The sequence below is a fragment of the Cucurbita pepo genome, chromosome 18 (genome assembly GCF_057944985.1).
Source record: "Cucurbita pepo subsp. pepo isolate OVF chromosome 18, ASM5794498v1, whole genome shotgun sequence".
In the NCBI taxonomy this organism is placed as follows: Eukaryota; Viridiplantae; Streptophyta; class Magnoliopsida; order Cucurbitales; family Cucurbitaceae; genus Cucurbita; species Cucurbita pepo.
Genome location: NC_141815.1, coordinates 11,228,680 through 11,254,782, shown reverse-complemented (window position 1 = coordinate 11,254,782; position 26,103 = coordinate 11,228,680). Strand labels below are relative to the sequence as shown.

The 26,103-nt window shown below is 37.4% G+C and overlaps 5 protein-coding genes and 1 non-coding gene across 9 annotated transcripts; 5 read left to right on the top strand and 1 right to left on the bottom strand.

The window, feature by feature from the left end:
• The first annotated feature begins 423 nt into the window (after nucleotides 1-423).
• Nucleotides 424-12,686, top strand: ARP4A (actin-related proteins 4A). Of its 2 annotated transcripts, XM_023660968.2 has the most exons (21): nucleotides 424-657; nucleotides 750-841; nucleotides 1,723-1,899; nucleotides 2,000-2,073; nucleotides 2,582-2,662; nucleotides 2,748-2,808; nucleotides 2,920-2,969; nucleotides 8,239-8,293; nucleotides 8,429-8,506; nucleotides 8,680-8,733; nucleotides 8,909-8,962; nucleotides 9,041-9,101; nucleotides 9,391-9,442; nucleotides 9,643-9,709; nucleotides 10,278-10,340; nucleotides 11,225-11,287; nucleotides 11,634-11,696; nucleotides 11,798-11,862; nucleotides 12,113-12,181; nucleotides 12,295-12,379; nucleotides 12,500-12,686. In XM_023660968.2, the coding sequence occupies exons 1-20, from the start codon at nucleotides 645-647 to the stop codon at nucleotides 12,338-12,340; spliced, it is 1,338 nt and encodes a 445-aa protein (XP_023516736.1). In that variant the 5' UTR covers nucleotides 424-644; the 3' UTR covers nucleotides 12,341-12,379; nucleotides 12,500-12,686. The 2 variants fall into 2 exon arrangements, with proteins under 2 accessions (XP_023516736.1, XP_023516735.1); XM_023660967.2 differs by having other exon boundaries at nucleotides 12,295-12,686.
• Nucleotides 3,783-3,922, top strand: LOC147787369 (small nucleolar RNA Z247). Its single transcript, XR_015414188.1, has one exon. It is a non-coding gene; the product is annotated as a small nucleolar RNA Z247 (small nucleolar RNA).
• Nucleotides 12,687-13,961: 1,275 nt separating the features above from the next.
• On the top strand, nucleotides 13,962-18,953 carry LOC111779665 (DNAse I-like superfamily protein). The gene is made up of 13 exons (XM_023659770.2): nucleotides 13,962-14,249; nucleotides 15,696-15,859; nucleotides 15,975-16,040; nucleotides 16,232-16,284; nucleotides 16,390-16,471; nucleotides 16,729-16,815; nucleotides 17,395-17,487; nucleotides 17,585-17,617; nucleotides 17,741-17,853; nucleotides 18,018-18,129; nucleotides 18,268-18,353; nucleotides 18,427-18,511; nucleotides 18,662-18,953. Exons 1-13 carry the CDS (start codon nucleotides 14,012-14,014, stop codon nucleotides 18,743-18,745), a joined length of 1,296 nt encoding a protein of 431 aa, XP_023515538.1. The 5' UTR covers nucleotides 13,962-14,011; the 3' UTR covers nucleotides 18,746-18,953.
• Nucleotides 18,954-20,255: 1,302 nt separating this feature from the next.
• On the top strand, nucleotides 20,256-22,140 carry LOC111780454 (ATP-dependent helicase/nuclease subunit). Of its 2 annotated transcripts, none has more exons than XM_023660875.2 (3): nucleotides 20,256-20,492; nucleotides 20,572-20,656; nucleotides 21,787-22,140. In XM_023660875.2, the coding sequence occupies exons 1-2, from the start codon at nucleotides 20,385-20,387 to the stop codon at nucleotides 20,653-20,655; spliced, it is 192 nt and encodes a 63-aa protein (XP_023516643.1). In that variant the 5' UTR covers nucleotides 20,256-20,384; the 3' UTR covers nucleotide 20,656; nucleotides 21,787-22,140. The 2 variants fall into 2 exon arrangements, with proteins under 2 accessions (XP_023516643.1, XP_023516642.1); XM_023660874.2 differs by having other exon boundaries at nucleotides 20,272-20,492; nucleotides 21,798-22,140.
• Nucleotides 22,115-23,739, bottom strand: LOC111780452 (transcription factor MYBS1-like). Its single transcript, XM_023660872.2, has 2 exons — nucleotides 23,069-23,739; nucleotides 22,115-22,825 (listed from the first exon to the last, which is right to left on the bottom strand). The coding sequence occupies exons 1-2, from the start codon at nucleotides 23,524-23,526 to the stop codon at nucleotides 22,351-22,353; spliced, it is 933 nt and encodes a 310-aa protein (XP_023516640.1). The 5' UTR covers nucleotides 23,527-23,739; the 3' UTR covers nucleotides 22,115-22,350.
• Nucleotides 23,740-23,887: 148 nt separating this feature from the next.
• On the top strand, nucleotides 23,888-25,917 carry LOC111780453 (small ribosomal subunit protein eS28z/eS28y). Of its 2 annotated transcripts, none has more exons than XM_087119695.1 (2): nucleotides 23,888-23,990; nucleotides 25,535-25,917. In XM_087119695.1, the coding sequence occupies exon 2, from the start codon at nucleotides 25,537-25,539 to the stop codon at nucleotides 25,732-25,734; it is 198 nt and encodes a 65-aa protein (XP_086975821.1). In that variant the 5' UTR covers nucleotides 23,888-23,990; nucleotides 25,535-25,536; the 3' UTR covers nucleotides 25,735-25,917. The 2 variants fall into 2 exon arrangements, with proteins under 2 accessions (XP_086975821.1, XP_023516641.1); XM_023660873.2 differs by lacking the exon at nucleotides 23,888-23,990 and adding an exon at nucleotides 24,675-24,833.
• Nucleotides 25,918-26,103: the final 186 nt, after the last annotated feature.

Sequence of the window (26,103 nt, the reverse complement as noted above, 5' to 3'; positions counted from 1 at the left end):
TGACCCGGGTTCGATCCCCGGCAACGGCGTATTTTTAGAGTTCCTTCCTTTTTTAATTATTATTATAAATAGCTTTAGATACTATTTTCTGTTAAAATTAGCAAACAAGTCGTTGTAGTATAGTGGTGAGTATTCCCGCCTGTCACGCGGGTGACCCGGGTTCGATCCCCGGCAACGGCGCAAATTTTGTTCCTTTTTCATTTTTAAAGTAATAGTTATTATTTAAATTAGATTTAATTAATTCTGTTAACGGTAGCAAAGAAGTCGTTGTAGTATAGTGGTAAGTATTCCCGCCTGTCACGCGGGTGACCCGGGTTCGATCCCCGGCAACGGCGTTATGTTTGTTTTTTTTTTGTTTTTTATTATTATTGTAAATAGCGTTTAATTGTAAAGTGGGATTTATGTGCTGAAAGTTTAGTTTTAAAAGCATTTTCATTTTTCTTCCTCGTCGTGTATTATTATTTAAGAGTTGCCGATTGCAGGCAGATAGTGATCATTTGTTGGTTGAGGTTTAAATCTCGTCGTTGTTCTATCTTGCTCGGCGTCGGAAGTCGGTACTCTGTTCCCGAACCCTAAAATTGGGTTTTAGGGGAAGACTCGAAAACCCTAATATCACTCTCATTCCTCTACCGAATACTTCGGCCATGTATGGTGGTGGTGAGTATACCCAATTTTCTGGCCTCTTCTTCTGCGTTTGTCCATGAATTCTGTCCGGCGTTAATTCCCTTACATTGTTCATTTTTCGACAGATGAGGTATCCGCTATAGTTATTGACCTTGGTTCTCACACTTGCAAAGCTGGTTATGCCGGAGAAGATGCTCCCAAGGCTGTTTTCCCCTCCGTAAGTATTCCTGCATTTAGCTTCTTCTGTATATATTAACTACTCATGCCTATTACTACATTCTCGTGGTCTTGATTTTATCAACTACTCGTGTCTCCACTGTTGTGTAAGAGTGAGATAGATTTGTTGAACTGCTCGCAACGTTGAAGTTTTTGAGCTTTTGGATGTGTTCTGTTCAGAATTTCTAGCTGCATTCGATGCCTGCGCCCAGTTTATATGTCGAGTGAAAACGTGAAGTGCTCAATGTGGTTCTTTATGAACATGGGAATGCCTACCACTTTTCAGTTCCAACTTCTTAACTCTAGTATTGATGGTGCTATTGACTTTTTTCGTGGTCATTTCTGAAGTCTTCTAGGTTCTGTAAATAAACCTGAGAGTTTTAGAGTCCAGTCCTACCTCTCTGACTTTGGTAATTGGTAGTCTTAATTAAGAAATAAAAGATTTGGCTTCTTATGAGTTGAAAATTTCATCATATTTCAGACTCTCGTGTTAGGATATTCCTTTGTTTGGGAGACCTGATAGCAATGTAATCCTGTGCTAGTGTAACAATGTTACGTTATTATCAGGAGAATTTGAGATTGGTATCTGTTATAGTTGTGAATTCGGTTCCTGGTTGCGGTAATAGAGGAGTTCATGATTTTTTTCTACTTTTAATTGACATCAACTGAACCGAACATGAGAAGGAGTGTCGTAGAATAATTTTACGGGAAGGAAAGCCCATATATTGACCATATGAGAGATAGTGTGCACAGCACTATTTCTATGTAAACTTCAATGTATGGATCAGTTTATATGATGTTGGTCGTAGGCTGCTATCGCTGCTATAATGATTAAAGGTATCAAGCTGCATCTGTCTCAGCCCTTTACCTTTGTTTGTTAAGGTTGTTGGATGTATTGATGAAATGGATGTTGATGACACCACAAGTACTGAAAAGAATTCTGGATCTGCTGGAGAATCTAAAAGTAATGCTAAAAGTCTCGATACTGACAAAGGAAAGGGAAAACGCAAACTATACGTCGGTTCTCAAGCTTTAGGGTTCCGCCGTGATAATATGGAGGTAAGTATGTTTGCTTTCATTGACAGTTATTTGGAGCTTTCTGTACGTATTCTAAATTTTCTAAAGAATAAAAAGTTATATCAATTATTCTATTCATTAGGTACTTTCACCTATAAAGGATGGAGTTGTTGTTGACTGGGATATGGTCGATAGCATATGGGATCATGCATTCAGGTAATTGACACAATCATTGTAATACCCTTTGTTTTCAGGCCTCTAAATGCTATGAAGTATGTACAGCATTTGACTTGCTCATGTGATTTTTGGGTTTGCCAATTTGTTCATCTTATCAAGACCAAAACTTGGGTTAACTCTGCCATACTCTATTGTGTTTTAATCTTTTTCTTCTTTTTTAAAAGTTTTAAATACCTAACAGATATAAGAAATTTGTAAATGGATGGCATCAATGTTATTATTTGCACATGCCTTACTGACATGATATAATTTCTTTTGGAATTTTTGTTATGCTCCTCTTTGTCCATTGCAATTTTGTTTCTTGATGGTTGGAAGAATTTTTGTCATATTATATGTTTACTGACGTCAGTCACATCCTCTAGAGAGTTTTGGAAGAATTTTTTTGTGGCCAATTTTTTCATATTTAAATGAAAGGCACTGTGGGAAAACTTTTAGAATTTACGTGGACTTCATAATAACTTTTATGATTTTCTTTGAATCCTTTCAGGGAATGTCTGCTGATTGATGCTCAAGAACATCCCATGCTACTTGCTGAACCATCTTCTAATTCACAACAACAGAGAGAAAGGTAATCAGTCACACACGAGCTCCTTTTTCTGTGTCTTTTGGGATTTATGCTGAGTTGCATCAATTTCAAAAAAAAATTCTGGCAGGACGGCTGAGATTATGTTCGAGAAGTACAAAGTTCCTGCATTGTTTTTGGCAAAAAATGCTGTATGTTTTCCCTGCTCAGACTGTTTTTTTTTTATTGCTTTGTTGTCCATGTCCACATAGATTGATCACTCTCTGATTTTGTAAAGTCACTCAATTAATTTTAAACGCCAGGTTCTCACGTCATTTGCATCAGGTCGTGCTACATCACTTGTTGTTGACAGGTATGAGCTGATACTATACTGGATTTGAAGCTTGTGGAGGCTGTTAAACCTAAAATAGATCATAACTGTATATACTAAAATAGTCTAAGATTTACTAGTTTATGATTTGAAGGGTTTGTTACCAAATCTATGATTTTATGGTTTGTTACCAAATCATAGATTTGGAATGTAATCTTCATTATACGCATCTATAAATACATGAGGTCGTGACCCATATAGGTCATCGTGCCATTCAATCTAACATGGTATCAGAGCCAAGGTTTATTTTTTAAACTCCTCGCCATGTCTTCTTCCTCCTCTCCATCCACCATCTCCAACACCGTCTCAACTACCATGGCGACTTTTGGCCTTAAACAATATCCAATCCCTCTACACCATGTTGTCACAATTCGTCTAACCAAAAACAACTTCATCATATGGCGTGCCCAGCTCCTCCCCTACCTACGGAGTACGAAGCTTATGGGCTACCTCGATGGCACCAATGTTGCACCTGCCAAGCTGATCCCTTCCTCAACTGCTGCTGGTGCTGAGCTGGTCTCTAATCCGGCCTATAATCAGTGGTATGATCAGGATCAACAAGTCCTTAGCGGCCTTCTCTCCTCCATGTCTGAGGAGATTCTTCATGATGTGGTTGCCGCTACTACGTCCAAGGAGGCGTGGGATACCCTGCAGCGGATGTTTTCATCGTCAACTCGTGCTCGCACTACTCAGATTCGTGTTGAGCTTGCCACGTCCAAGAAACGAGATCAATCTGCTGCAAATTATTTTTGCAAGATCAAAGGGCTAGCCACCGAGCTGGCCGCCGCCGGCTCTGCCTTGCAGGATGATGATGTGATCGCGTATCTTCTCGCTGGTCTTGGCCCTGACTATGATCCCTTCGTCACCTCAATGACTACCAAGAGTGAAGCCCTCACCCTTGATGATGTGTTTGCACATCTAATGACGTATGAAGCTCGCCAACTACAACACCAGGCTGAACTTCAGTTAAATCTTGGATCTTCTGCCAATTATGCTAGTCGTGGTGGTCAGCAGAAGAATCGTGGGCGTAGGGATCGCGGTCGTGGTCGTTCTCAAGGTTATGCACCCTCTCGTCCTGCTGGTGATCGTCGTGGCCCTTCTGCTCGTCCTTCCTGCCAGATCTGCGGCAAAGTGGGGCATACTGCTATCCGCTGCTGGCATAGGATGGATGAGTCCTATCAAGATGAACCTTCTTCTGCTCCTCCTACGGCACTGGCGGCTACTTCCTCTTACAAGATTGACCCAAATTGGTACAGCGACACAGGCGCTACGGACCATATCACCAGTGACCTGGATCGTCTCGCTGTGCGTGAACGTTATCATGGAGGTGAACAAGTTCAAGTCGGCAATGGAGCAGGTTTGCGTGTTTTGCATACTGGTCATTCTCTAATTAATACTGCTACTCGTCCTCTTGCGTTGCGTAATATTTTGCATGTGCCTGAAATTTCCAAACATCTTCTTTCTGTTCATAAATTTTCTCGTGATAATGACGTATTTTTTGAATTCCATCCTTGGCATTTTTCTATAAAGGATCGACAGTCGAGGAAAAGTCTCCTAAATGGGAGGTGTGAATCTGGTCTTTATCCTATTAAGCCATCCGATGTCGATAATCTCAAGCACGCCTTGGTGAGCAGATCTACTACTCACGCCCAATGGCATGCTCGTCTTGGACATCCTTCATCTCAAGTAATAAAATCCATTTTGCGTCTAAATAATATTTCGTGTGCTAGTGAGTCATCTTTGTCAGTTTGTAATGCGTGTCAGTTAGCAAAGAGTCATCGATTACCATATACTAGTTTTTCCCATAGGTCTTCGTCACCTTTGGAACTTATTTTTTCGGATGTTTGGGGCCCTGCACCTCCATCTGTTGGGGGTTTTAAATATTATATTAGTTTCATTGATGATTTCAGTAAATTTTCGTGGATCTATTTGATGCATGATCGTACAGAAGCTCCTCGTATATTTTTGCAATTCCAAGCTCATGTTGAGCGCCTCCTAGATACTAAAATCAAGTGGGTTCAATCTGATTGGGGTGGGGAATATCAGAAAATTCACAACACATTTTTTCGTTCCCTTGGAATTGGTCATCGTGTTTCGTGCCCTCACACACATCAACAAAATGGGTCTGCTGAACGCAAGCATCGTCATATTGTTGAAACTGGCCTAGCCCTTCTAGCTCATGCTCATGTACCTATTAAATTTTGGGACGACGCGTTTCTTACAGCCACATATCTCATCAATCGTCTTCCTACTCGTGTCATCGATAAAAAATGCCCCTTAGAGCTTCTTTTTCATACCCCACCAAATTACTCCTTATTAAAAATTTTTGGGTGTGCTTGTTGGCCTCATCTTCGTCCTTATAACAAACAAAAGCTCTCTTTTCGATCAAAGGAATGTGTCTTTCTAGGCTACAGTTCTTCACATAAAGGGTATAAGTGTCTTGACACCGATTCTGGTCGTGTCTATATGTCTAGAGATGTCATATTTGATGAAAATGTTTTTCCATTCAAGAGAGCCTCACCTAATTCTTCCCCAATCATGCAGTCGACGCATAATGCCCCTGATTTGTGCACCTTGCATTTGGGTAATAGCAGTACTAATTTGGAGAATGATCACATGCATATGTCTGGGCCTACTAACTCTTTGGATGCAGAAAATTTGGTGTCTACATCAGCTTCGGAATTGCCGCAACAATCCTCCGCGTCGCTGCCATTCGAATCGGCGTTGGTTGTTCCGCCAATGATTGAGGCATCGGCTTCTCCGCCAGCAGATGATATTGCGCAATGCCCGGTCGAATCCTCGGCCGTTGGTCAACCAACTGCTGTAGCATCGGTTGCTCCCCTCACAACGGCTGATACGGCCGTCCCCTCAAATGTGGATTCTGCACCTACTACTCATCCGTATGGTACTCGATTGAAGCACAATATCAAGAAACCCAAGGTGCGTACAGATGGAACAGTAACATATCTTGTAGCTCGGTCTTCTGCCTCTGAACCTACTTCACATATTACTGCTATGGAGCATCCCCTCTGGCGTCAGGCAATGAATGATGAATTTCAGGCACTTCAAAAAAATAAGACATGGCACTTAGTTCCTCCTCGTGCTGGTCTTAACGTTATTGATTGCAAATGGGTTTTCAAACTCAAACAAAAGCCAGATGGCTCTATTGATCGCTACAAAGCACGCCTGGTTGCTAAAGGTTTTAAACAGCAGTATGGCGTCGATTATGATGATACCTTTAGTCCAGTTGTTAAGCCCACTACCATTCGGCTCTTATTATCTCTTGCTATTTCTCGTGGTTGGGCTATTCGGCAGATTGATATTCAAAATGCTTTTCTTCATGGCCTTCTTAATGAAGATGTTTATATGAAGCAGCCCCCTGGATTTGTGGATTCTCAACACCCTGGTTATCTCTGCAAGCTGGATAAGTCGCTTTATGGCCTTAAACAAGCTCCGCGTGCCTGGTTTTCTCGCCTTAGCTCCAAACTATTACAGCTGGATTTTACACCTTCAAAGGCTGATGTCTCTCTTTTTATTTTTAACAAAACGGGCATTCAGATGTATATTCTCATCTACGTTGATGATATTATTATCATCAGCTCATCTTCTACGGCTACTGAGAAACTTCTTACACAGCTTCAGGATGATTTTGCCGTCAAGGATCTTGGTATTTTGAGTTATTTTCTTGGGATTGAGGTCCGCCATACTTCTAGTGGACTTATTCTGACACAACATAAATACATTCGAGATTTATTAGCCAGAACCAATATGCTCACCTCCAAAGGTGTGCCCACACCTATGCTTCCCAGTGAGAAGTTGTTATTGAATGGTGGTGAAAAGCTCTCACCTGAGGATACTACTCGCTATCGAAGTGTCGTTGGTGCTCTCCAATATTTGTCTCTGACACGTCCTGATATATCCTTCTGTGTCAACAGAGTGTGTCAGTTCATGTCCTCTCCGACTTCTATACATTGGGCGGCAGTCAAACGAATTCTCCGTTATCTACATGACACTATTGATATGGGTTTGTGTCTTACAAAGTCCAGCACTGATTTGTTGAGTGCCTTTTCAGATGCTGATTGGGCTGGGAATCCTGATGATCGTCGAAGCACTGGAGGCTATGTGATCTTCTTTGGTGGCAATCTTATCTCTTGGAGTTCGAGGAAACAATCGACAGTTTCTCGTTCTAGTACGGAAGCCGAATATAAGGCGGTTGCTGATGCCACTGCCGAATTAATTTGGATCCAAGTTCTCTTGCGTGAGCTCGGGATCTCGCAAGCGCGAGCGCCTAGCCTATGGTGTGACAACATTGGTGCCACCTACCTATCCGCCAATCCAATCTTTCATCGACGGACGAAGCATGTTGAGGTTGATTATCACTTCGTTCGTGAACGAGTATCGACTCGTCAGCTTGATGTTCGACTCATATCTTCCAAGGATCAGCTCGCCGATATCATGACAAAGCCACTGCCAGCTCCTTCTTTTAGCTATTTTAGGCGCAATCTGAACTTAGTAGTACATCGTCCAGATTGAGGGGGGGTGTTAAACCTAAAATAGATCATAACTGTATATACTAAAATAGTCTAAGATTTACTAGTTTATGATTTGAAGGGTTTGTTACCAAATCTATGATTTTATGGTTTGTTACCAAATCATAGATTTGGAATGTAATCTTCATTATACGCATCTATAAATACATGAGGTCGTGACCCATATAGGTCATCGTGCCATTCAATCTAACAGAGGCCAAGGCTAGAGTAATAATAGTTGCTTGCATAAAAATGACTTCAGTGATCAAATTTCTTCAGAATTTATTGTTATTATTTTAAAACTACATGTTTTATTTAATCAGTTTCTCTGTTATTTTCTTCTTAGTAGTTCTTGAATTTCTTTTATCAATTCAATTATTTGCTGATTATTTTGATAGAGCGCCCCTCAAAACGTAAGAAAAAAATGGTTCAGTGTATGGTAAAGTTATCTATCAAAATCAAATTGATTCTGGAATTGGTTCAAGTTTTTAAAACAAACAGTGGAACATTTAAGGGGTTTTTTGTTGATTCAGTTTTCAAGGTTATCGAGAATAATGGGATATTTATATCTCTCAATAGAGATTACGTTGAATTTTAATTGGATAACCAAACATCCACTCCATTTAGGTTGAGTTATTATATATGATAACGTTAGAGTGGGAAAGCTTTCTGGCTGTAAGCGACTTATGAGCAATTGGCTTTTAAATGATTGATATATGCAGTGGTGGTGGATCAACAACTGTTGCCCCGGTACATGATGGCTATGTTCTACAAAAGGTATTTTGAAGTGGATAAAATGATTTGCATAATCTTGGTTGAATATTGTTTATTTATTTATGTGTCTTATGCTCTAGTTATGAAAATATGGGACAATCAAAGGATTAATGTTTCAGACTTATGTTTTCATGTCAGGCTGTTGTATCTTCTCCTGTTGGTGGAGAATATCTCACTGATTGTTTGTTAAAAAGTTTGGAGAGCAAAGGTATCAAGGTACAGTTGACAATAACTCTGATTCTATAATATCCCTATTTTGTTTTCAATGGCAGTCCATTTTGTAACCCACCTTTGGTGGCCATTTCATTTATCAATGAAATTATCAGATAAAGTATATCCCTAATTTACTGTGTATAACCGCTGAAATTTACCTTCCTTTATGCTCTCAGATAATGCCAAGATACTCTTTCAAGAGAAAGGAAATACGACCAGGAGAATTTCAGGCATTACCTTTGAACTATTCATTTTATAAAATAATAGAAATCTTTGGATTGTGGCAATTATTTCTTTGACATTTCATTTATCTCTGTTGTAGAAATCTTACTTCAAGTTATTATTTACTGTTTTTAATTGTTGTTGGTAATTATTTCTTTGACATTTCATTTATCTCTGTTGTAGATTGTGGAACTTGATTTCCCTAATACAACTGAAAGTTACAAATTATACTCACAGGTATTTTATTGATCATAAATAATCTCACTTATCTTGAATGCTAGCTCAATTTTGAGTCGGATGCTCTATGAATGACAGAGGGTAATTGCTAGTGATATTAAAGAATGCGTATGTCGAGCACCAGATACTCCTTATGATGGTTTGCCCTTCCTTACTTTCTTTAGTTACTAGAGTTTATTGACTTTGTCTATTCATTTATCTTTGCCGCGAAGCATCTCATGTCTGTCGTATTGTTGCACATCTCATATATAAGCTTTCATATATTGTTAGTCATCTTTTTCTTTAAAGGAGTGTTCTAGTTTAATCTTCTGAGCTTGAGGGGATATCTTATATTAAGTTTCAGCTTACCATTCTTGCATCATATTTATTTCATAGGCTTCTGCATGTTTTGTGCTAATTCGTCTTGTATTATTTTTCTATCTATGCAGAAAGTGCATATTCAAATATCCCAATGACGCCATATGAACTTCCTGATGGCCAGTAAGTCGCTCAATAGGGTTTTGGATGATTATATTTTCAAGCATAGGTCGATGCTTTATTGCCTTCACTTATGGTTTCCCCTTTTCCTGCATTGCAAACTTTTGGTTCTTAGCAATGCAACTTCTCCTAGTCTCAGTACTTTATTTTTATTATTTTTCTTCTTTAGAAAGTAATTTTGTTCTCCTTCATGCTTGAAACAGGACAATTGAAATTGGGGCTGATAGATTCAAGATTCCCGATGTTCTGTTTAACCCTTCGTTGGCACAGGTGAGCGACTTAATTTCCATATCTTTATGAGGATGGAATGTTGATTTGATGTTGAATGTAGGCCGTCCAGCATACACATTTTTTATGAGCTTAGAGCAACAAGTTCTTCAAAGCACCATTAAATACAGATTATGTGACCTCAGAAATTATTACTATTGTTTGCAGAAATTGAGTATTGATCGAGTGGAATGCATAATGGCTATAAGCTACATAATGATGATCCTATAAAGACCCTATATGATGCTTCCGTCCTTCACTTCTATGTTCAAATAAATCAACGGCTTATTAATTTCTATCATAATTGGATGAATGGAAAATGACAATTTTTTATCTTCCCATTTTTATTTCATATTTTCTTAAAAAATATTTCACTATTTGATTGACAAGTCTCATCTCATACTTGCCTATGCATGTAGAATAGGTATATAACTCAAAACTATCCGACTTGTGTTATCTTAACCAACGCCCTTTCTTGAGCCATCAGTCATCTTGATCCTTAGATTAATGAATAGCTGCTTAATATTGTTGCTCCTCTTGCTCTTACGCTCTCTTATGTCATTATTACTAGACTATTCCTGGGGTGGAAAGTTTCACCGAGACAGGTCGCTCAGTTCAGGGATTGCCACATATGGTATATTTGTGTTTTTACTACCATATTTTCATTATTTGATAAGCATCATTATATTGTTGCTCCTCCCATTTTAATTTCTAAAACATCAATTATGTTCTACCACGAGTACAAATCGAGTTTGGTTATGTCTTTTATCTGAGGTATATTTGCATAGGTTGGTTTAATTGTAGACTTAAGCCAATAATTGAATAGTGATGGTTGGTTTGCTATTTATATGAACCAGGTATTATTGAAAATCAGTTTAACTAAAATGATCGGTTTGGTTTTCCCAATTCTGGGTCTATTGAGTTAGTTTTTCATTGCCTATTTTGAGCTTAAATTTCTAATAAGCATTCAAATTTCGAAGGATTTTGAACCAAGTAATTGGTATCTTTTTTCTTTTTCAACAAGTTGTTTGGAATTTAGATTCTTTTTAAAAGAATCCATACTCCTAACTACAATAGAATTTCCAACATTCTTTGTCCTTATGTTAATTGAGGCTATTCTGCAAAAAACAAAAAAAAAAAAAAAAAAAGAAGAAAAGAAGAAAAGAAAAAAAATCAATATTCTTGGTTTGATCCTTTATAAGCTGTAAACCGAACTAAATCTAGAGTTCTTAATTCTCACATAGTTGCACTTTTGAAAATTGAAGAACCAAATATAGCGTAAAAGTTGGATCAAACTAGTTCCATTTTTGGTTCTTCAGCTTTCATGATTTTATGCACACTTTTACACTTGTGTAATGCTTTAATCTCACTTAATTTGATAATTATTTCCACATTCTTAATCCTTTAAATTTTTAGGCTCTGCTCAAGGATTTGTTTAGGGGTTTTTATACTAATTAAGTAAAATCATGTATCTTTAGTCAAGAAGATAACTTTTAACTATGCTTTTTATTTCTGCAGGTAATCGAGAGTATAAATAAGTGTGATGTGGATATTCGCAGAGAACTGTTTAGTAGTATACTGGTATAGTTCAGTGTTCTAGTTTCATTTATCTCTCTTTTTATTATTTTTTTAATTCATTTTTTGAGGCATCTGGTTGGCGAAAATGCTACACATTTTTTAGTTTCTGTTTCTGTCTGTTTTTTATTTTAAATGACCAGAAACGATAAAATCAGTTCATCTTATTTTGGTATGGCTCATGCATTTGAAACATTTCAATGTGGCAAACAAGACTTTTCATTCTGGGCAGCGTTCCTCTAACCTTTCAACTTATTTTTGCCTTCTTTTTGCATATTCGTCGTCATAACCAGTGTGGTTACTGCAGTCATTTTCTTTCACTTAACTTGATCTCTTTTTCTACCTTATCCAGCTTGCTGGTGGAACAGCTTCAATGCAACAGCTCAAAGAACGACTTGAGAAAGATTTGTTAGAGGTATATCAATTAATGAGTAGGGATTCCCGTGTACTTGAATTGGGAGGGAGGTGGGCACACGTTTGAGACAATCACTGACGAAAATTTTCCCGAACTTGTAGGAGTCTCCTCAAGCTGCTAGGGTTAAAGTATTGGCGAGTGGAAATGCAACTGAAAGAAGATTCAGGTATGATCATGCCCCTCGTTTCTTATGGTTATAGGAATAGTGGTCAACCTTCTTGTATATGCTACGTCAATGATTCAGTGTGCCATAGCTATGATGATTAAACAGAATAGTTGTACCGATAATTTTACAAGGAAAAGTTGTTCAAAATATGAGAATAACAATTGGAGTTGTTGTGTCCCGTGATATTTTTGCATATTTTACTTTCCTGCTATGTTATCTTTCTGAATTCTGGTGATAAAATCCAATGCAGCGTCTGGATAGGAGGGAGTATATTGGCCTCTCTTGGTTCATTTCAGCAAATGTGGTTCTCCAAATCCGAGTAAGGCTCAAATATTCATGTTAATAGGTTTCACTTCCAAGCAATTAAAAATCATATTAAACTCGTGCTTTGGTATCATTAATATAGCCACTTCCATTGTGTGCTTCTAACAGGTACGAAGAACATGGGGCTTCCTATATTCAAAGAAAATGCCCGTAGATGTTAGATATCATCCTTGGAAATGATAAATTACGAAAGGTTCATTTCCTGCTCCACGGAAGAACAAAGATTATCTTGCTAGCTGTTTTGTCAAAGGTTCAAACTAGCAGGTTTCATTTTATCCTAAATTTGTATGTTTTTTCTTTTCTATGATTCCAGCTGTTCCGGACGCTTGATCCGAATGTAGGTTTCTTCTCAGGGACAACAGGTCATTAACTTTTAATTTCATTAGGCAACTTCTGTAGAAATTATTGTATAACTCCCCAGTCAGTCACTTGTTTGCAGTGCAGGATAAAACGCCATCTATCCCTTGTTATACAATGCTAGTAGATAGGTTTGAAATTCACTCCCATCTTTTACATAATTGGCTGTTTTATTTGTATATTTGAACTTCTGACCTTTCAGGCAGCTTAGCTTCAATAGTACGACGTTGTCTTCAACTGTGTGACACAAGCCATTTGCCCTTTAAAAAGATGGCAAAATTAGTGTTGACAAGATATCTGGATGAATGCCAATGACCTATTGCATCCAATTAATGCCAACGCCTATGAACTATCGAACTATTGAAGCCTTATGAATCAAACACTTCGTTTTTAGTCCAAAATTTTAGTATATTAGATTTTTTATTTTTGCAAAATGTTCTTTGGAGACTTAGTTTAACTAATATTAAGATTTACTAAACACGCATTTGAATTGGATTGGAGATTAATGTGTCAGTAGTAATTTGATGTACTAACTGTTTTGTACGGATGATTAATAATATATCTAAATCGTCGGTTTTAATACTCCAAAACTTATAGGAGGATGGAAAAAGCTATCAACAATTGTAGTGCTGGAAAAGCTAACCATTAAATTCGAACGGGGTGGCGTCATCCCCAGACTCGGGGTGGCGTCAAGAAATATGGATTCTGTCGATGGGGATCGAGATGACAAGATGAGATGCGGCGTTGCATTGAGAGACCTTGGCCCAAGCAAAGGTAAGGTCGAGTTGAATGACTTGGCCTAGTTTTGAGGCAAGTCGGATGTGTCGCAGACGATTGAACATGCATTGAGAGACCTTGGCCCAAGTAGAGGTAAGGTCGAGTCGAATGACTTGGCCTAGTGTAGAGGCAAGTCGGATGTGTCGCAGACGATTGAACATGCACGCGTAGGCGGCGTATGTGGTTGAACAAGCTTGAATTCCGCACAAGCAATGTTCGATTGGTAAAGACGAACCTCGCCTAAGGTCCGACTGCCACAAAGCCAGGGCAAAAAATCTTAATTCTCCTTAAGACTAGTCTTGAGCGTGTCAAGATCATGATGCCGCACAATAAAAAATGTAGGATCGTGACAGTTGGTATCATAGCCACACTTTGTGTGTCTAGTCGGGTAGTAGTAAAATGATGCACTAATTATTTGATATTAATGATTATTAATATGTTTAAATCATACATTATTGTATTGATTTGATGCAGTAATTATTTTATTTAAATGATTAATAATATATTTAAAACCATCCTTTTTTAATCCAACAATTGCATATGTGAGAAAGGCAACCATCAAGTTTTAAATATGACCTATAATTGAGCTACGTTATTAAATGTATATTTATGGACAAGAAATAACTGCTATAAGAAATGAGTTATCCATCCAAATATTTCGTCGTTGTGGCTGTTGCTGTGGCGCGCTTCCATGGCCACTACCTTCCTCAGCTTCTGCCCGTTCTTGCGCCACCACTCTCTTTTTCGCAAGTCCTCCTCCTTTTGCTGCTCCAACGATGCCGAGGCTTCATCGACATCGTCACTACCGAAATCAACTAGTTGCTCTTACACCCGTCGATGGTACAACCCCTCCGTCCCAAGGCAATTGAACGTAGGTGTTGAAATTGTGCGCCATTGGATTGAGGCGGATCAACCTTCCGCTTCTGAAGGTACATCTATTCAAGTCTCGAAACTCCTTAAACGCGATGCTATTTGGTATTTCGCCATTATTTGCAGGGCGGGATTGATAATCGAGTAACACTGATTGATTTAGTACTATATACTTCGAATGTTTCTTTCTTGGATTGAATTTCTTGTTTCCTCAATGAGGATGGATCACTAACTCCTTGTTCATATAATCATATGAATACGATCTTACTGGCGTTCTCGCATACTCTTCCCGCGTTTCAATGAACTCATTACCTTTGTTATTCCTCCAGTGATTGTATAAGTTATGTTAGTGAAGTAACAACCAAGCATCATCACCGTTATGCTAATAGCTGGTGTTAGATTGAATGGCAGGATGACCTATAATTTAGGGAATGATCATGAGTTTATAAGTGAGGAATGTTAACTCCATTGGTATGAGGCCTTTTGGGGAAGCCCAAAGCAAAGCCATGAGAGCTTATGCTCAAAGTGGACAATATCATACCATTGTGGAGAGTCGTGTTCGTCTATCATGGTATTAGAGCCATGCCCTAAACTTAGTCGTGCCAATAGATTGGTAAATCCTCAAATCCTCAAATATCGAACAAAGAACTCCTAAAGAAAAGGAGCCAAACCCCTCCTCGAAGGCAGTCAAAAATGACTAAGACTCCAAAGGAGTCGAGCCTCGATTAAGGGGAGGCGCACTTTGTTCGAGGGGAGGTGTTGGATGATGGAAGTCCCACATCGACTAATTTAGGGAATGATCATGGGTTTATAAGTGAGGAATGCTAACTCCATTGCAAATATCCCTAAATTATTGAAAACAAATATCTTGGATTTTAGGATTTCACATGCTATAGAATTAGCATATCTTCCTACTCAAACGATATTGGCCGGAATTCTCAGGTTTTCATTTCAAAGAGAGTTAGGTTTAGACGAAGAACATGTATCTTTCAAATTGATAAGAATAGCGGTATGCTTGTCAAATATGGAGGTTCCGGGTATCTAATCTGATCGGCTAGAATCTCCTTTTGTTTTGCGCAACTTATCTTATGTTCATTTGTAATTCTTCTTCTTGATAAATTACGTTGTTTAGTTAAAAAATAAGCCCATTATTTATGTGTGATTAGAGTAATATCAGAAGAAAAGTTGGTCTAGAATTAGAAACAAAGAGATTTAGAAGGATCAAGGAGAGAGGTTCAGAGGGATTGGACTATAGTAACATGAAAGAAGTGTAGTGGTCAGCCTTTGTCAATTATGCAACATAGATTCTAGAAATTCAATATGGTAATTGATGAATAAAATAGGGTAGAACCACAAGAAGGCTATAGCATTTCATGGAATTAGCACCTGGCTGACTTGCTTTAGTTGTGGTCAAATGTATTAGGGAATGCTATTTTTTATGAAAGGAGATCTGTATTTCAAATCTAGCATGTCAATAATTTCTTTTATGCAATTTGATGTTCCAGAAAAATTTAGTGTAGTGTCATACAACATATTGGCGGAAAGATATGCATGGAAACACAGAGGTTTATACACCAACGTTCCTTTACCGTATTTGAAATGGAACCACCGTAAGAGAGTTATATGCGAGGAACTTCTTATGTGGAACCCCGATATAATCTGCTTGCAGGTGAGCTTTTTCTTCTCTCTGTCTCTCTCTCTTCTCCATCTCCGTGTCTCTGCACGCTCCTACAGATTACTGTAATGAAAGCTGAAAATTGTACTTGTTTTTCAAATGCTGTTAGGAAGTGGACAAGTTTTTTGATGTTTCAGAAATCATGGAGAAAGCAGGCTATGTTGGATCATACACGGTTAGTGTTCATTTTCAGAATCTGATGCGTTCCATCCACTAGAATGATTAGGTGAAAGTAATGTGTTACCCACATGATTAACGATTGTACCTTGCTCCATATTTTGACTTGGGACTTACAAACTCCACTTGTACTCCATGTACTTTTGCTGCTTATTGTATATGGTGCTAAAGAATAATTTGAAATGGCAGAGACGCACTGGAGATGCTATTGATGGATGTGCTATATTCTGGAAAGCTCACAAGTGAGGAAGCTATGGCTTTTATGATATATATAGTATGAAACATCTCAAGTATATTACTTTATAGGCTTATGTAAATGATATAACATCCATTATTCATTTGGTAAGGTTTCGACTGATAGATGAAGAGAGCATCGAATTCAAGAGGTTCAATCTTCGTGACAATGTTGCTCAACTTTCCGTGCTAGAGGTAAAAATTTCTTATCATCTGGCCGTATGCTTGAGCTGTCGTCATTTGTAATTTGTGAAGTATCAATGTGTCGTGAAATATTATTTATCGAAGAAGATTCAATTTCATATAGTATTGTATATACCGCTCTAAATTTTCTCAGAAAGCTCAACTTGAGGTAGCATGTATTCCAGTTTTCTTATGATATTCACCTGAAATTGCAGATTTAAATTTCTTTTAGATCAACTTCCAAACATAACTTTTCTATATGCAGGCAGATGTCCAAAGCTAAATCAAGAAAATTAATGATTGGTAACATCCACGTGCTTTACAACCCAAGCAGGGGGGATGTCAAATTAGGTCAAGTAAGTCTCAAGCAAAATAAGAACAATATCGATACTCCTTGATTGTGAATCTTCATTCTAGACATATTAAATGCTTGCATTCAAGCTAATGCCATTCGCTCTAGTGTTTCCACACATTCCTTTTGTGATTTCAAATTGTATTTAGTTTCTTTATTTCCAAACACTGAAGGGGAATAAAAACCATCATATGGAACTGGGAATATGAAGATCAAACCTCAAAGTGGCGATGAAATACTGTTCTAAAAGTTTTAAATTTTATTTATGCCTTTCTTAGATTAAAATAATTTCCTTCAAGACTTGATATTCAAGCAGGAACTTGGGAGCTATTTTCTGTTAGAATCTAGTTAGTTCTTCCTTTTTTTTTTTTTTTTCTTTTTTTTTGGGTAACGATTTCCTATGTGTTGGCATAAAGCAGAGAGAAGTTGCCGTATTAGTGGAGGCTATGAAAAGGAATTTTACTCGACAGTTTTGCTTGTTATGTCAATATTGAATCACATCAAGTTTTTAGCTGTTCTTTGACAATGATAGATAGCAAATGAAAGATTTTCTTATTTTTCTTGTTTTGAGACTAAATTGCAGATTCGTTATCTGTTGTCGAGGGCAGAGATTCTTTCAGAGAAATGGAGCAATCTTCCTTTTGTTCTTGCTGGTGATTTCAATAGTACTCCAGAGGTTTCATACCAAAATTTTACTTATAGTTAGGTATCATTTGGTTTCTCAAATTTTTACTTTTAACACGAAGGTCTAACCCTTTACTGCTTGTTGACAGAGTGCAATATACAAGTTCTTATCATCATCCGAGGTGCACCTTTTAATCCATGATTGCTTAAATATAGTCTTTCATGCGCTAGAATAATGTATTACTTCTAGTAATTATATGTTTTAGTGTTGGATCTAGTAGTTTGATTTAGCATGTCATTGACAGCTAAACTTCATGTCCTATGACCGAAGAGAGTTATCCGGGCAATCAGGATGCCATCCTGCTGAAGTTCTGGGTGTAAAAAAGGAATCCTGGAGACCTTTTTTCTGCTTGGGAAGGTACAAAATATTCAGGATAATATATTGGATTTTATGGCTTCATTCTCACATTTTTAATTATTTTCTCGTATACAGCTGATGACATACAAGATTATGTTTCTAGACTAATGTTTTGTTAGTTCCACTCAAGTCTATTTAGTTAACTTGTATGGCTTCCTTTTTAGTCAAACAAAAGGTTTCTGGACTGAAGAAGAGGTGAAAGTTGCTGCTGGAAGTGCCGACTCCCAAGTGGTGGGGAATCCCTTTAGGCTTACCAGCTCATATGCTACACTGAAGGTATGGTTTATCTGAACCTCCAGAGTTGTTAGATACAATATTTTATTGGCTATTAGTTAGTTGTTTTAATTCGGGTTTCTTGCCTCAAAGCCTGAAATTAGGATCTCCTTTTTAAACAAAACATCATATATCATCCAGGGTCCTACTACAACACGAGGAGCCACTGGAGAACCATTGGCTACTTCCTACCACTCCAAGTTTCTTGGAACTGTGGACTATATTTGGTAAGCTGGTAGTTTTTAACTTGTAATGTTGCTGCTGTTGTTCATGTGATAATCCTTATTGCCTTTCATTTAGGTACTCTGATGGTCTTATTCCTACACGGGTTGTTGATACCGTTCCCATTGATATTCTTCTGAGAACAGGCGGCCTTCCATGCGAGGTAGTTGAAAGTTAATAGTCCATTAAGTGTGTTCTTCATTCATTTTTCCGCTAACATACTGAAAATACCTTATTGTAATTTAATATAATTATTTTGAAAACAAAATTTATAACCATCGTAGTCTAACATAATTTGATCCTCCTTTTACAGAAGGTGGGCAGCGATCATTTACCCTTGGTTTCTGAAATTGCCTTTACAAAAACATCAGATGAAAGCAATACCAATAGCCAATAACTACATGTAAGTGAGGGTCCAGACTTAAAAGCAAAATAGTTATCAAAGTAAGTGCAAAGAATTGGTGGACTGCCTTAATACATACATATGAACTCTGCTCATTTGTATTTAGATAGAGAATTGGAAATAATACATGCAGGTATTCTTTGTAAACTATAGGTGAAGCAGTTATAGATCATTATATTCAACAGCTCCAGTTCGAGACTTAGATTATGTTGTATTTATATTCTGCCCATCTGTCATCTTAGTCTCTTGAATTTGTATTTAAGTTTATCCGCGAAACATAATTGTAAAATTTGTTAGACGAACACGACTCTCCACAATAGTATGATATTGTCCACTTTGAGCATAAGCTCTCAATGGAGAGAGTATTCCTCGATTATAAACCCATGATCATTCCCTAAATTAGTCGATACGGGACTTTCATCATCTAACACCTCTCCTCGAACAAAGTACGCCTCTCCTTAATCAAGGCTCGACTCCTTTGAAGTCTTAGTCATTTTTTACTACCTTCGAGGAGGCTTGACTCCTTTTCTTCTGGAGTTCTTTGTTCGATATTTGAGGATTTACCTATCTATTAGCACGACTAAGTTTAGGGCATGACTCTGATACCATGTTAGGAATCAATCAACTACTTTCCACAATAATATGCTATTGTCTACCTTGAACACTCTCATGACTTTGCTTTGGGCTTCCCAAAAAGCCTAATCCCAATGGAGAGAATATTCCTTGAACATAAACGCATGATCTTTCACTAAGAGAATATTCCTTGATCATAAACGCATGATCTTTCTCTAAATTAGTCGATGATCTTTCTCTAAATTAGTCGATTTTAGACTTTCATCATCCAACAAAATTGACTGGTTCATCCTGAGAAAGTTCGCACAAAATTGACTGGTTCATCCTGAGAAAGTTCGCCTCATCCCAAGAGAGAATATTCCTTGATCATAAACCCATGATCTTTCCCTAAATTAGTCGATTTGTGACTTTCATCATCCTGAGAAAGTTCGAGTTTCATCCCAACAATACAGTTAGATGGGTACTTTGATGACATTCATACCAACTATTTTAAACTACGTTTACAGTTACATAAACTTTAAATTTAGAATTTCCTTTAATATTGCTTTTTTCAAACATGGCATCAACAATTATTAAATTTTATTTAATAGAATATTAAATTGTAACAAATAAAGTTTACTATCAACTATTTTGTATAAATTATTTTTACAAATTTGAATGTCTGTGATAATAAAACCAAGAAATTTATTTGTAAAAGTAATGTTTATAAGTTTAATTTAAAAAAGAAAAAGAAAAAGAAAATTGTTATTAATGAAAGCTTAAATAGTTTTACAAGTTAAGTTTTGATTATATAGATTGTAATTTCTTTTCTTTTAAAAAAAAAAAAAAAAAAAAAAAAGAAATTCAATTCAATAAACCAGTATCTGAGGTTCAAATCTTTATTGGGACTCAAAAAAATATAAATAAATAAATAAACCCTAAAACCAGTAATAGTATCAGACCGAATCGGGTTTCCGGATCATATCCATTTCCATATCCATATCTTACCAGTTTGTTGTCCGCAGTACACTTCCAAAGGATCTCAATTTGAGAAGGGAAAGGGAGCTGTGAAATTTGGAAAATGATGGGCAGTTCCCGTACATGGGCTTATATGCGGATCATCGCCGGTACCATTGTCGGCGGCGTTCTTGGCTTCTATGTAATGCATCGCGTTGAAGTTGGCTATAAGGTGAGCTCGCGGCTATGATTGTGGATTTCTTTTACTTTCTTTTCGTTTTTGTTTTGATTTGTTTTGGGTGCTGATGCAGGAGAAGATGAAAGAAAGATTAAGACAATACGAAATCGAACTAAAGAAGAAAGAGCAAATGAAAGAACTTGAAGACTCGTCATAGTGTGAGTGTCGTACATTTTTCCTATCTGCCCCGCAGGTTGGATTTTATGATTATAGAGTTAAAATTGAAGTTCGGAGGCTGTTTGCATCGGCTTTAGAAATTGACCTCATAAGAACACTCCATCTGTAACTTGTTGCTTAAAACATTCCATTTAAGCGTTCCCCAAACCATATAAATTAGGTCACCGGAGTATAGAATGGATCTGGCAATAAAATAATGTAGGCTGAAAGGGAAAGAATTGGTTTGAATTATGTTTCTCATTTCTAAATTTTTCATTGACTAAACGCCCTGTGTTTTTGTTGTGTGATTGGTTTATGATTGATTTCTTTGAACTTCCAATGTAAATCTAAGCTGATTAGTGTCAAGCGGAGTTTTGGAAGAAACCCCATGTTCATGTATATGATAGGCTTTAATCTTGTTTCATGAACTTTATTTCTTTAGATGCTTTAGCTATAACGATGAAGGGATAGTATATCTGGATAAAGGAAAAGGTTTGTTTGACAGTTGATAATTCATGAAATTCTTTGTAACTCTGTGTGTATGATTTATGTTTGATTGTTGTCTAGCTTATTGTGTTTGGTTTATGGGTTCTTCTCTGCTGCTTTGGTTGCCAGGGCAAAATTGATGTGGTTCCTATGGTCCTTATTTGTTCTTCATCATCTGAATCATGATTAAGATTGTTCTTCTTATTTAATTTTTGTATGAGAAGCAGAGATCTAGACTTCATAACAGATCTACTTTCATCTCCTGTTTTAAGTGGCTTAGCCACATCAGTAGATTTATTAAAATACATATTACCTAGATGTTCATGGCCTATAAGATGTAAACACAAAAGTAAAAAAAGCTCAGAATTTTACCAAAATATAAACACAAATCTAGATGTTCATGGGCTAAATTTTAACTTAATATATATTTGATCTCAAGTATGAAGTTATGGACCTGTCACTATCAAAACTTAATAAACTGATTTTTTTTTTTTTTTTTTTTTTTTTTTTTTTTTTTTTTTTTTTTTTTTTGCACTTTTAGGATATATTATTTTATCAATATTTTACCATTTTATTAACCTATAAATTTTGATTAACATAAATAAATTGAGTATAGAGAAATTCTAAATGGTGTTGATAAAATTAGTGTTTTTGCAGGTGCGGGATACATTATCTGATGCTGCAGTCTCTCGGAAGTTTGGGAAATTTTTTGTCAACTGGGCTTTGCCCTTCAAAATTTGAAGCTGTTTGAGTTTGTCACTATTCAATGCCCTGCATTTTCTTGTGGCAGGGCGTTTGAAATCATGCGAGTATATACCCCATTCCACCACTACCTTAGAATTTTTTTTATGGCTTGAATTTGTTGGTGAATGTCCATCGTGGCGTCAAATTCAGAATTTTTATTAGTTAATGGATCCTTAGCGCTCTCGATTAATGCTCATACTTCATCGCAGTTGTACTGTCATAAACGTGGGTGAATGAAAATTGGATTTCATATTCATATATTCGTCCTTGAAATGCTGAAAAAGGGCGACTTTTCAGGTCTCGTTATTGTGTTATATTGGTATATTCTCGTCATACGGCCTGATGGATCATAAGCGAAAGGAAAAGTTGAAATGTAAACTTTACCTTTTTCTCTTTGTTATGCCTCAAATTTCTTATTTTGATCCATGAATCCAAAAATCTGACTAGAAAAAGGAAAAAAGAATCATCATTGATGCAATGGTGGAGGTGCCATTGGATAAGCAAGTGGCATGACATAAGGAGGGTGGGGATGGATTCCATGAGGAAGCATCACTGGAGTGCCAACCGCCGACGCCATGTGCCCTGGACGAGCCGCCACTGGATGTCCAACAGGTGCCCCGTACATGCCGATTCCAGGCAGATGCTGCTGAGGCCCGTGCTTCCCTGGTGGCCCCAAAGCCGGCGGATTACTCTGGTTAGGGTCATTTGTCTGGTGGCCGGTGATCGGAGATTGATGGGACATGACGTCACCACCGGCATTATTAACTGAGGTTATATCATGAATACTTGATCTTCTTCTATCTCTGTTCATTGAGTTCAATCGTATGAAGTATTTCTGTGCATGACTGGCCACTTGTGTCGGTGTCCTGGATATAACGAAGTTTCTTGAAATGCTTCTCCAATCCCCTTTCCCAAACTTGTCTAGCCCCAGTAGAAATAACCTGAAAATAGCAATAGTTAAGAATCTCTCTCAATTATGTTGTGCACACAGAATCTCCGTATAGAGGAGGCAAGATGGTGCCATTCCTAGTTCATTTCGCGCAGAACTGAACACAAGAACAAGGTATTTATTTATTTGTTACTTTTTAAATCTAAATTGATTGATAAATTATATAGCTCTCAATGAAAAGACCCAGTTTTCGAAGTAATTATTCCATGGCTGAAGTTGTTGAAAATACACTAACCTGTGTTCTTCCTCTGTCCATGGGATCCCTTTCTTTCTTTCTTGTTCAGACCTGGATCCACCCTTTGTGGCATGGGCAGATGAATCGTGGGAGAGCCCAGAAAACCCACTTCCAAGACCAGAATTGGGTATTTTATTACTATCAGAACCAGTAGCTCCATGAGGATGAAGACGATGATCCTTCGCCTTGGTAGAGGCTTTAGTTGCTTCTTCTGCAACAGAATCATAGTTGGGAATAGGAATTTGGCCGGACTCAATAGCACCGACGTCTTCCACCAGCATTTGGTAGTGCTGCTTCAAGTCTTCCATGTTCTTGGTTGGAACCATTGAAGCAATGTTTTCCCACATCTCTTCTGAGGCCTTATTCCCTTCCAATTCTCCAGCCCAATGCGTGGCTATGGCGTTTTCAAACGCTTTATCTTCTTCTTTAGTCCAGGTAGTAGCTGATCCAGTTGACATGGTGCAGTGATGTTATTTAAAACCAGAGGGGAAATTGTGTTTAGTTTTCTGGGGAAGAGTCGAGTCTGGTTTGAGCCAAAAGATAAAAGGGAGAGAGAAAAGTGGAATGTGGTGTAGGGCAAGGGAAGGTGGTGAGTGGTGAAACTATGAATTGAGAGAGGACCACTTTTTGGAAGTTGAAGTGACATGTTCTTTGTCATTTCCATACTCCATCAATAATCATACTTCCAGAAGCTTTAGAGAGAGAGAGAGAGAGAGAGAGAGAGAGAGAGAGAGAGAGACTTTATGGTCAAACATCAGCAATCAATCATGGAGTAGGTAGTGAGAATCTTAAAAAAGAACACATATTAAACCATAATCTTTCTCTCTTTTTGCAGTTCCCTACAGAAGGAAGAGAAGAGAAAAGAAAAGGAGAAGAAACAAGAGTTTGCCACACGACCGTCGTCGTCGTCGGAAGCGTGCAGGTATTTTTCTTTTTCTAACTCGCCCCAATAATCTCTAGCTTCAAGTTTGAATAACACCCCATATGAACTCCAACTACGAACTTGGAACTTTTCTATGAAGAAAAGTGTGAGATTGATGAAATAAGATAAGATATCATTTAATTACGTCTCAAATGCGGAAAGAGCGGCAAAATTTTCCTATTAATTAGGATACGAGTATATATGTGCATGAGCATGGAGGTAAGAAGTTGGATCATTAATCGAGAAAAGGTGTCAACCCGAACATAATTTAACTATATACAACCGAGAAAAGGTGTCAACCTTAACATAATTTAACTATATACAACTAAGAATTCAAATGTTTGGATCCAAATTCTACATCAGTATGGTAAGTTTTTTTTTTTTTTTTTTTTTTCTTTATCATCATTGTGTCTTTTCAATAAACTAGAAAGTCTACTGATTCACAATTAATTGATTTACAATTTTGTAGTATCTTTAAAAATCTTTTTTTAAAAAAAAAGAAAAAAGAAAAAAGGAAAAGATGAAGCTTGATGTCTTGTCTAATTATTAATTTTCTTTATGAAAAACCTTAAATAAAAAATATATGTTCAATCTTGTAATATATTTATATGTGATGGAATTTACCGTATCCAAACAAGCTCTAGGGTTTCGAAAGGTTAAATGACCAAAACAACCCTCACATCTTAACAAGTCATGGGGGTATATCCGTCTTCACACACGATCAGAAGCCCTAGTTATGATACGCATTTTTCTCCTCCCCATTTGCATTGGTCGATTCTGCAGTCCGGCGGCTTGTCTACTATTCTTCGTAGTTTTCTCTGATCTCATCCTCCCTCGTTTAAGGTATCTATCGACTTCATTCTTCGATCCGTGTTGATCTCTCTTGTTCTTTGTTCTGTTCAGAGTCCACTGCATTTGCAGTTCGTGTTACGAGATGGTTGAAAAAGGACTATTTATTTTTCAGTTTTTTTTTTTGTTTTTTTTTTTTTTTGTTTTTCTTTAGTCGTCAGTGTTTTCATTAACTAGAGTGAATCTTTCGGTCGTTGCTTTTATGATTTCATTTTAAACGATAGAATTCTTACCGTGAAGAAGATTTTCGAGTAATTATTGAACGATGAATCGTAGTAATGTTGCTATATGTTTCGTATTAGGCAGATAATTATTGAGATTGGGGTTGTTTAGCATTGCAGATCTTAGTCTTGCAGGAGCCTGTTTACGAGTTGAAAACCTTGCTATGCTATGCAGGCATATTCCTCGATGTCTTGGTTGAAAATATTGAAGTAATTAGTATTGTTTCTGAAAGTTGGTCTCTTCCACACTTAACATTAGGTTGTTCTCTTCCACACTTTACATTAGGTTGTTCTGGACTGACATCAATAAGCTTTTCTGTTTTCACTAGTTTACCCGTTCCTATACCTTAACATTGGGTTGTTCAAGTTGAGAAGTGGAGCTGTATAACTAGCAATTGGTGTCTTTAGAAGGGGTAATTGTAAAGGAATTTTTTTTTTTGGATTGTAAGATTTGTTATTGGTACTTTTGTGTAGGAATGGAATCGCAGATCAAGCATGCTGTGGTGGTGAAAGTGATGGGTAGAACTGGATCAAGAGGGCAGGTGACTCAAGTGAGAGTCAAGTTTCTCGATGATCAAAATCGTTATATTATGAGGAATGTCAAGGGACCAGTGAGGGAAGGAGACATTCTTACCCTGCTGGAGTCTGAGAGGGAAGCTAGAAGGTTGCGTTGATGGGGGACTCTGCCAAGGTCCCAGTTCTCCGATTTGCAATTGTTGAATGTAGAATGGCTGTTTTCATTTTCCCCTATTTGTGTGATTCTAGTGATTAGTGTGTCCAAGACATTTGGTTCTAAGGCAGAATACGTGAACTGGATGAGTTATTGAATGGAGTTTTGAAAGCATCAATTTTGCTTATTATGGAGTTTCTGTCAATTTTTGTGGTTGTTTACAGACTGCGTGGTATTTTTGGTGTTATTCAAGTCATGCATACAATGAAATTCTTGAGTTCAGTTGGTATGCTAACTTTCTTGGGAGGGAAGTGATTTTCAAATTTGTTAAAAAACTCAAAACACTTCAAAGAAATCCCACGATGTTTAACAT

What these genes read in the sequence shown, in the direction of transcription:
- ARP4A (XM_023660968.2), top strand. An exon ending in GTTACAAATTATACTCACAG is followed by an intron (nt 8,963 to 9,040) that starts GTATTTTATTGA and finishes TATGAATGACAG; the next exon opens with AGGGTAATTGCTAGTGATAT. An exon ending in TATGAACTTCCTGATGGCCA is followed by an intron (nt 9,443 to 9,642) that starts GTAAGTCGCTCA and finishes TGCTTGAAACAG; the next exon opens with GACAATTGAAATTGGGGCTG.
- LOC111779665 (XM_023659770.2), top strand. Translation starts at nt 14,012, where the DNA reads ATGGCCACTACCTTCCTCAGCTTCTGCCCGTTCTTGCGCCACCACTCT. An exon ending in ATATTCTGGAAAGCTCACAA is followed by an intron (nt 16,285 to 16,389) that starts GTGAGGAAGCTA and finishes TCATTTGGTAAG; the next exon opens with GTTTCGACTGATAGATGAAG. An exon ending in CAGGCGGCCTTCCATGCGAG is followed by an intron (nt 18,512 to 18,661) that starts GTAGTTGAAAGT and finishes CTCCTTTTACAG; the next exon opens with AAGGTGGGCAGCGATCATTT.
- LOC111780454 (XM_023660875.2), top strand. Translation starts at nt 20,385, where the DNA reads ATGATGGGCAGTTCCCGTACATGGGCTTATATGCGGATCATCGCCGGT. An exon ending in GCGTTGAAGTTGGCTATAAG is followed by an intron (nt 20,493 to 20,571) that starts GTGAGCTCGCGG and finishes GTGCTGATGCAG; the next exon opens with GAGAAGATGAAAGAAAGATT.
- LOC111780452 (XM_023660872.2), bottom strand. Translation starts at nt 23,526, where the DNA reads ATGTCAACTGGATCAGCTACTACCTGGACTAAAGAAGAAGATAAAGCG. An exon ending in TGGACAGAGGAAGAACACAG is followed by an intron (nt 22,826 to 23,068) that starts GTTAGTGTATTT and finishes TGCTATTTTCAG; the next exon opens with GTTATTTCTACTGGGGCTAG.
- LOC111780453 (XM_087119695.1), top strand. Translation starts at nt 25,537, where the DNA reads ATGGAATCGCAGATCAAGCATGCTGTGGTGGTGAAAGTGATGGGTAGA.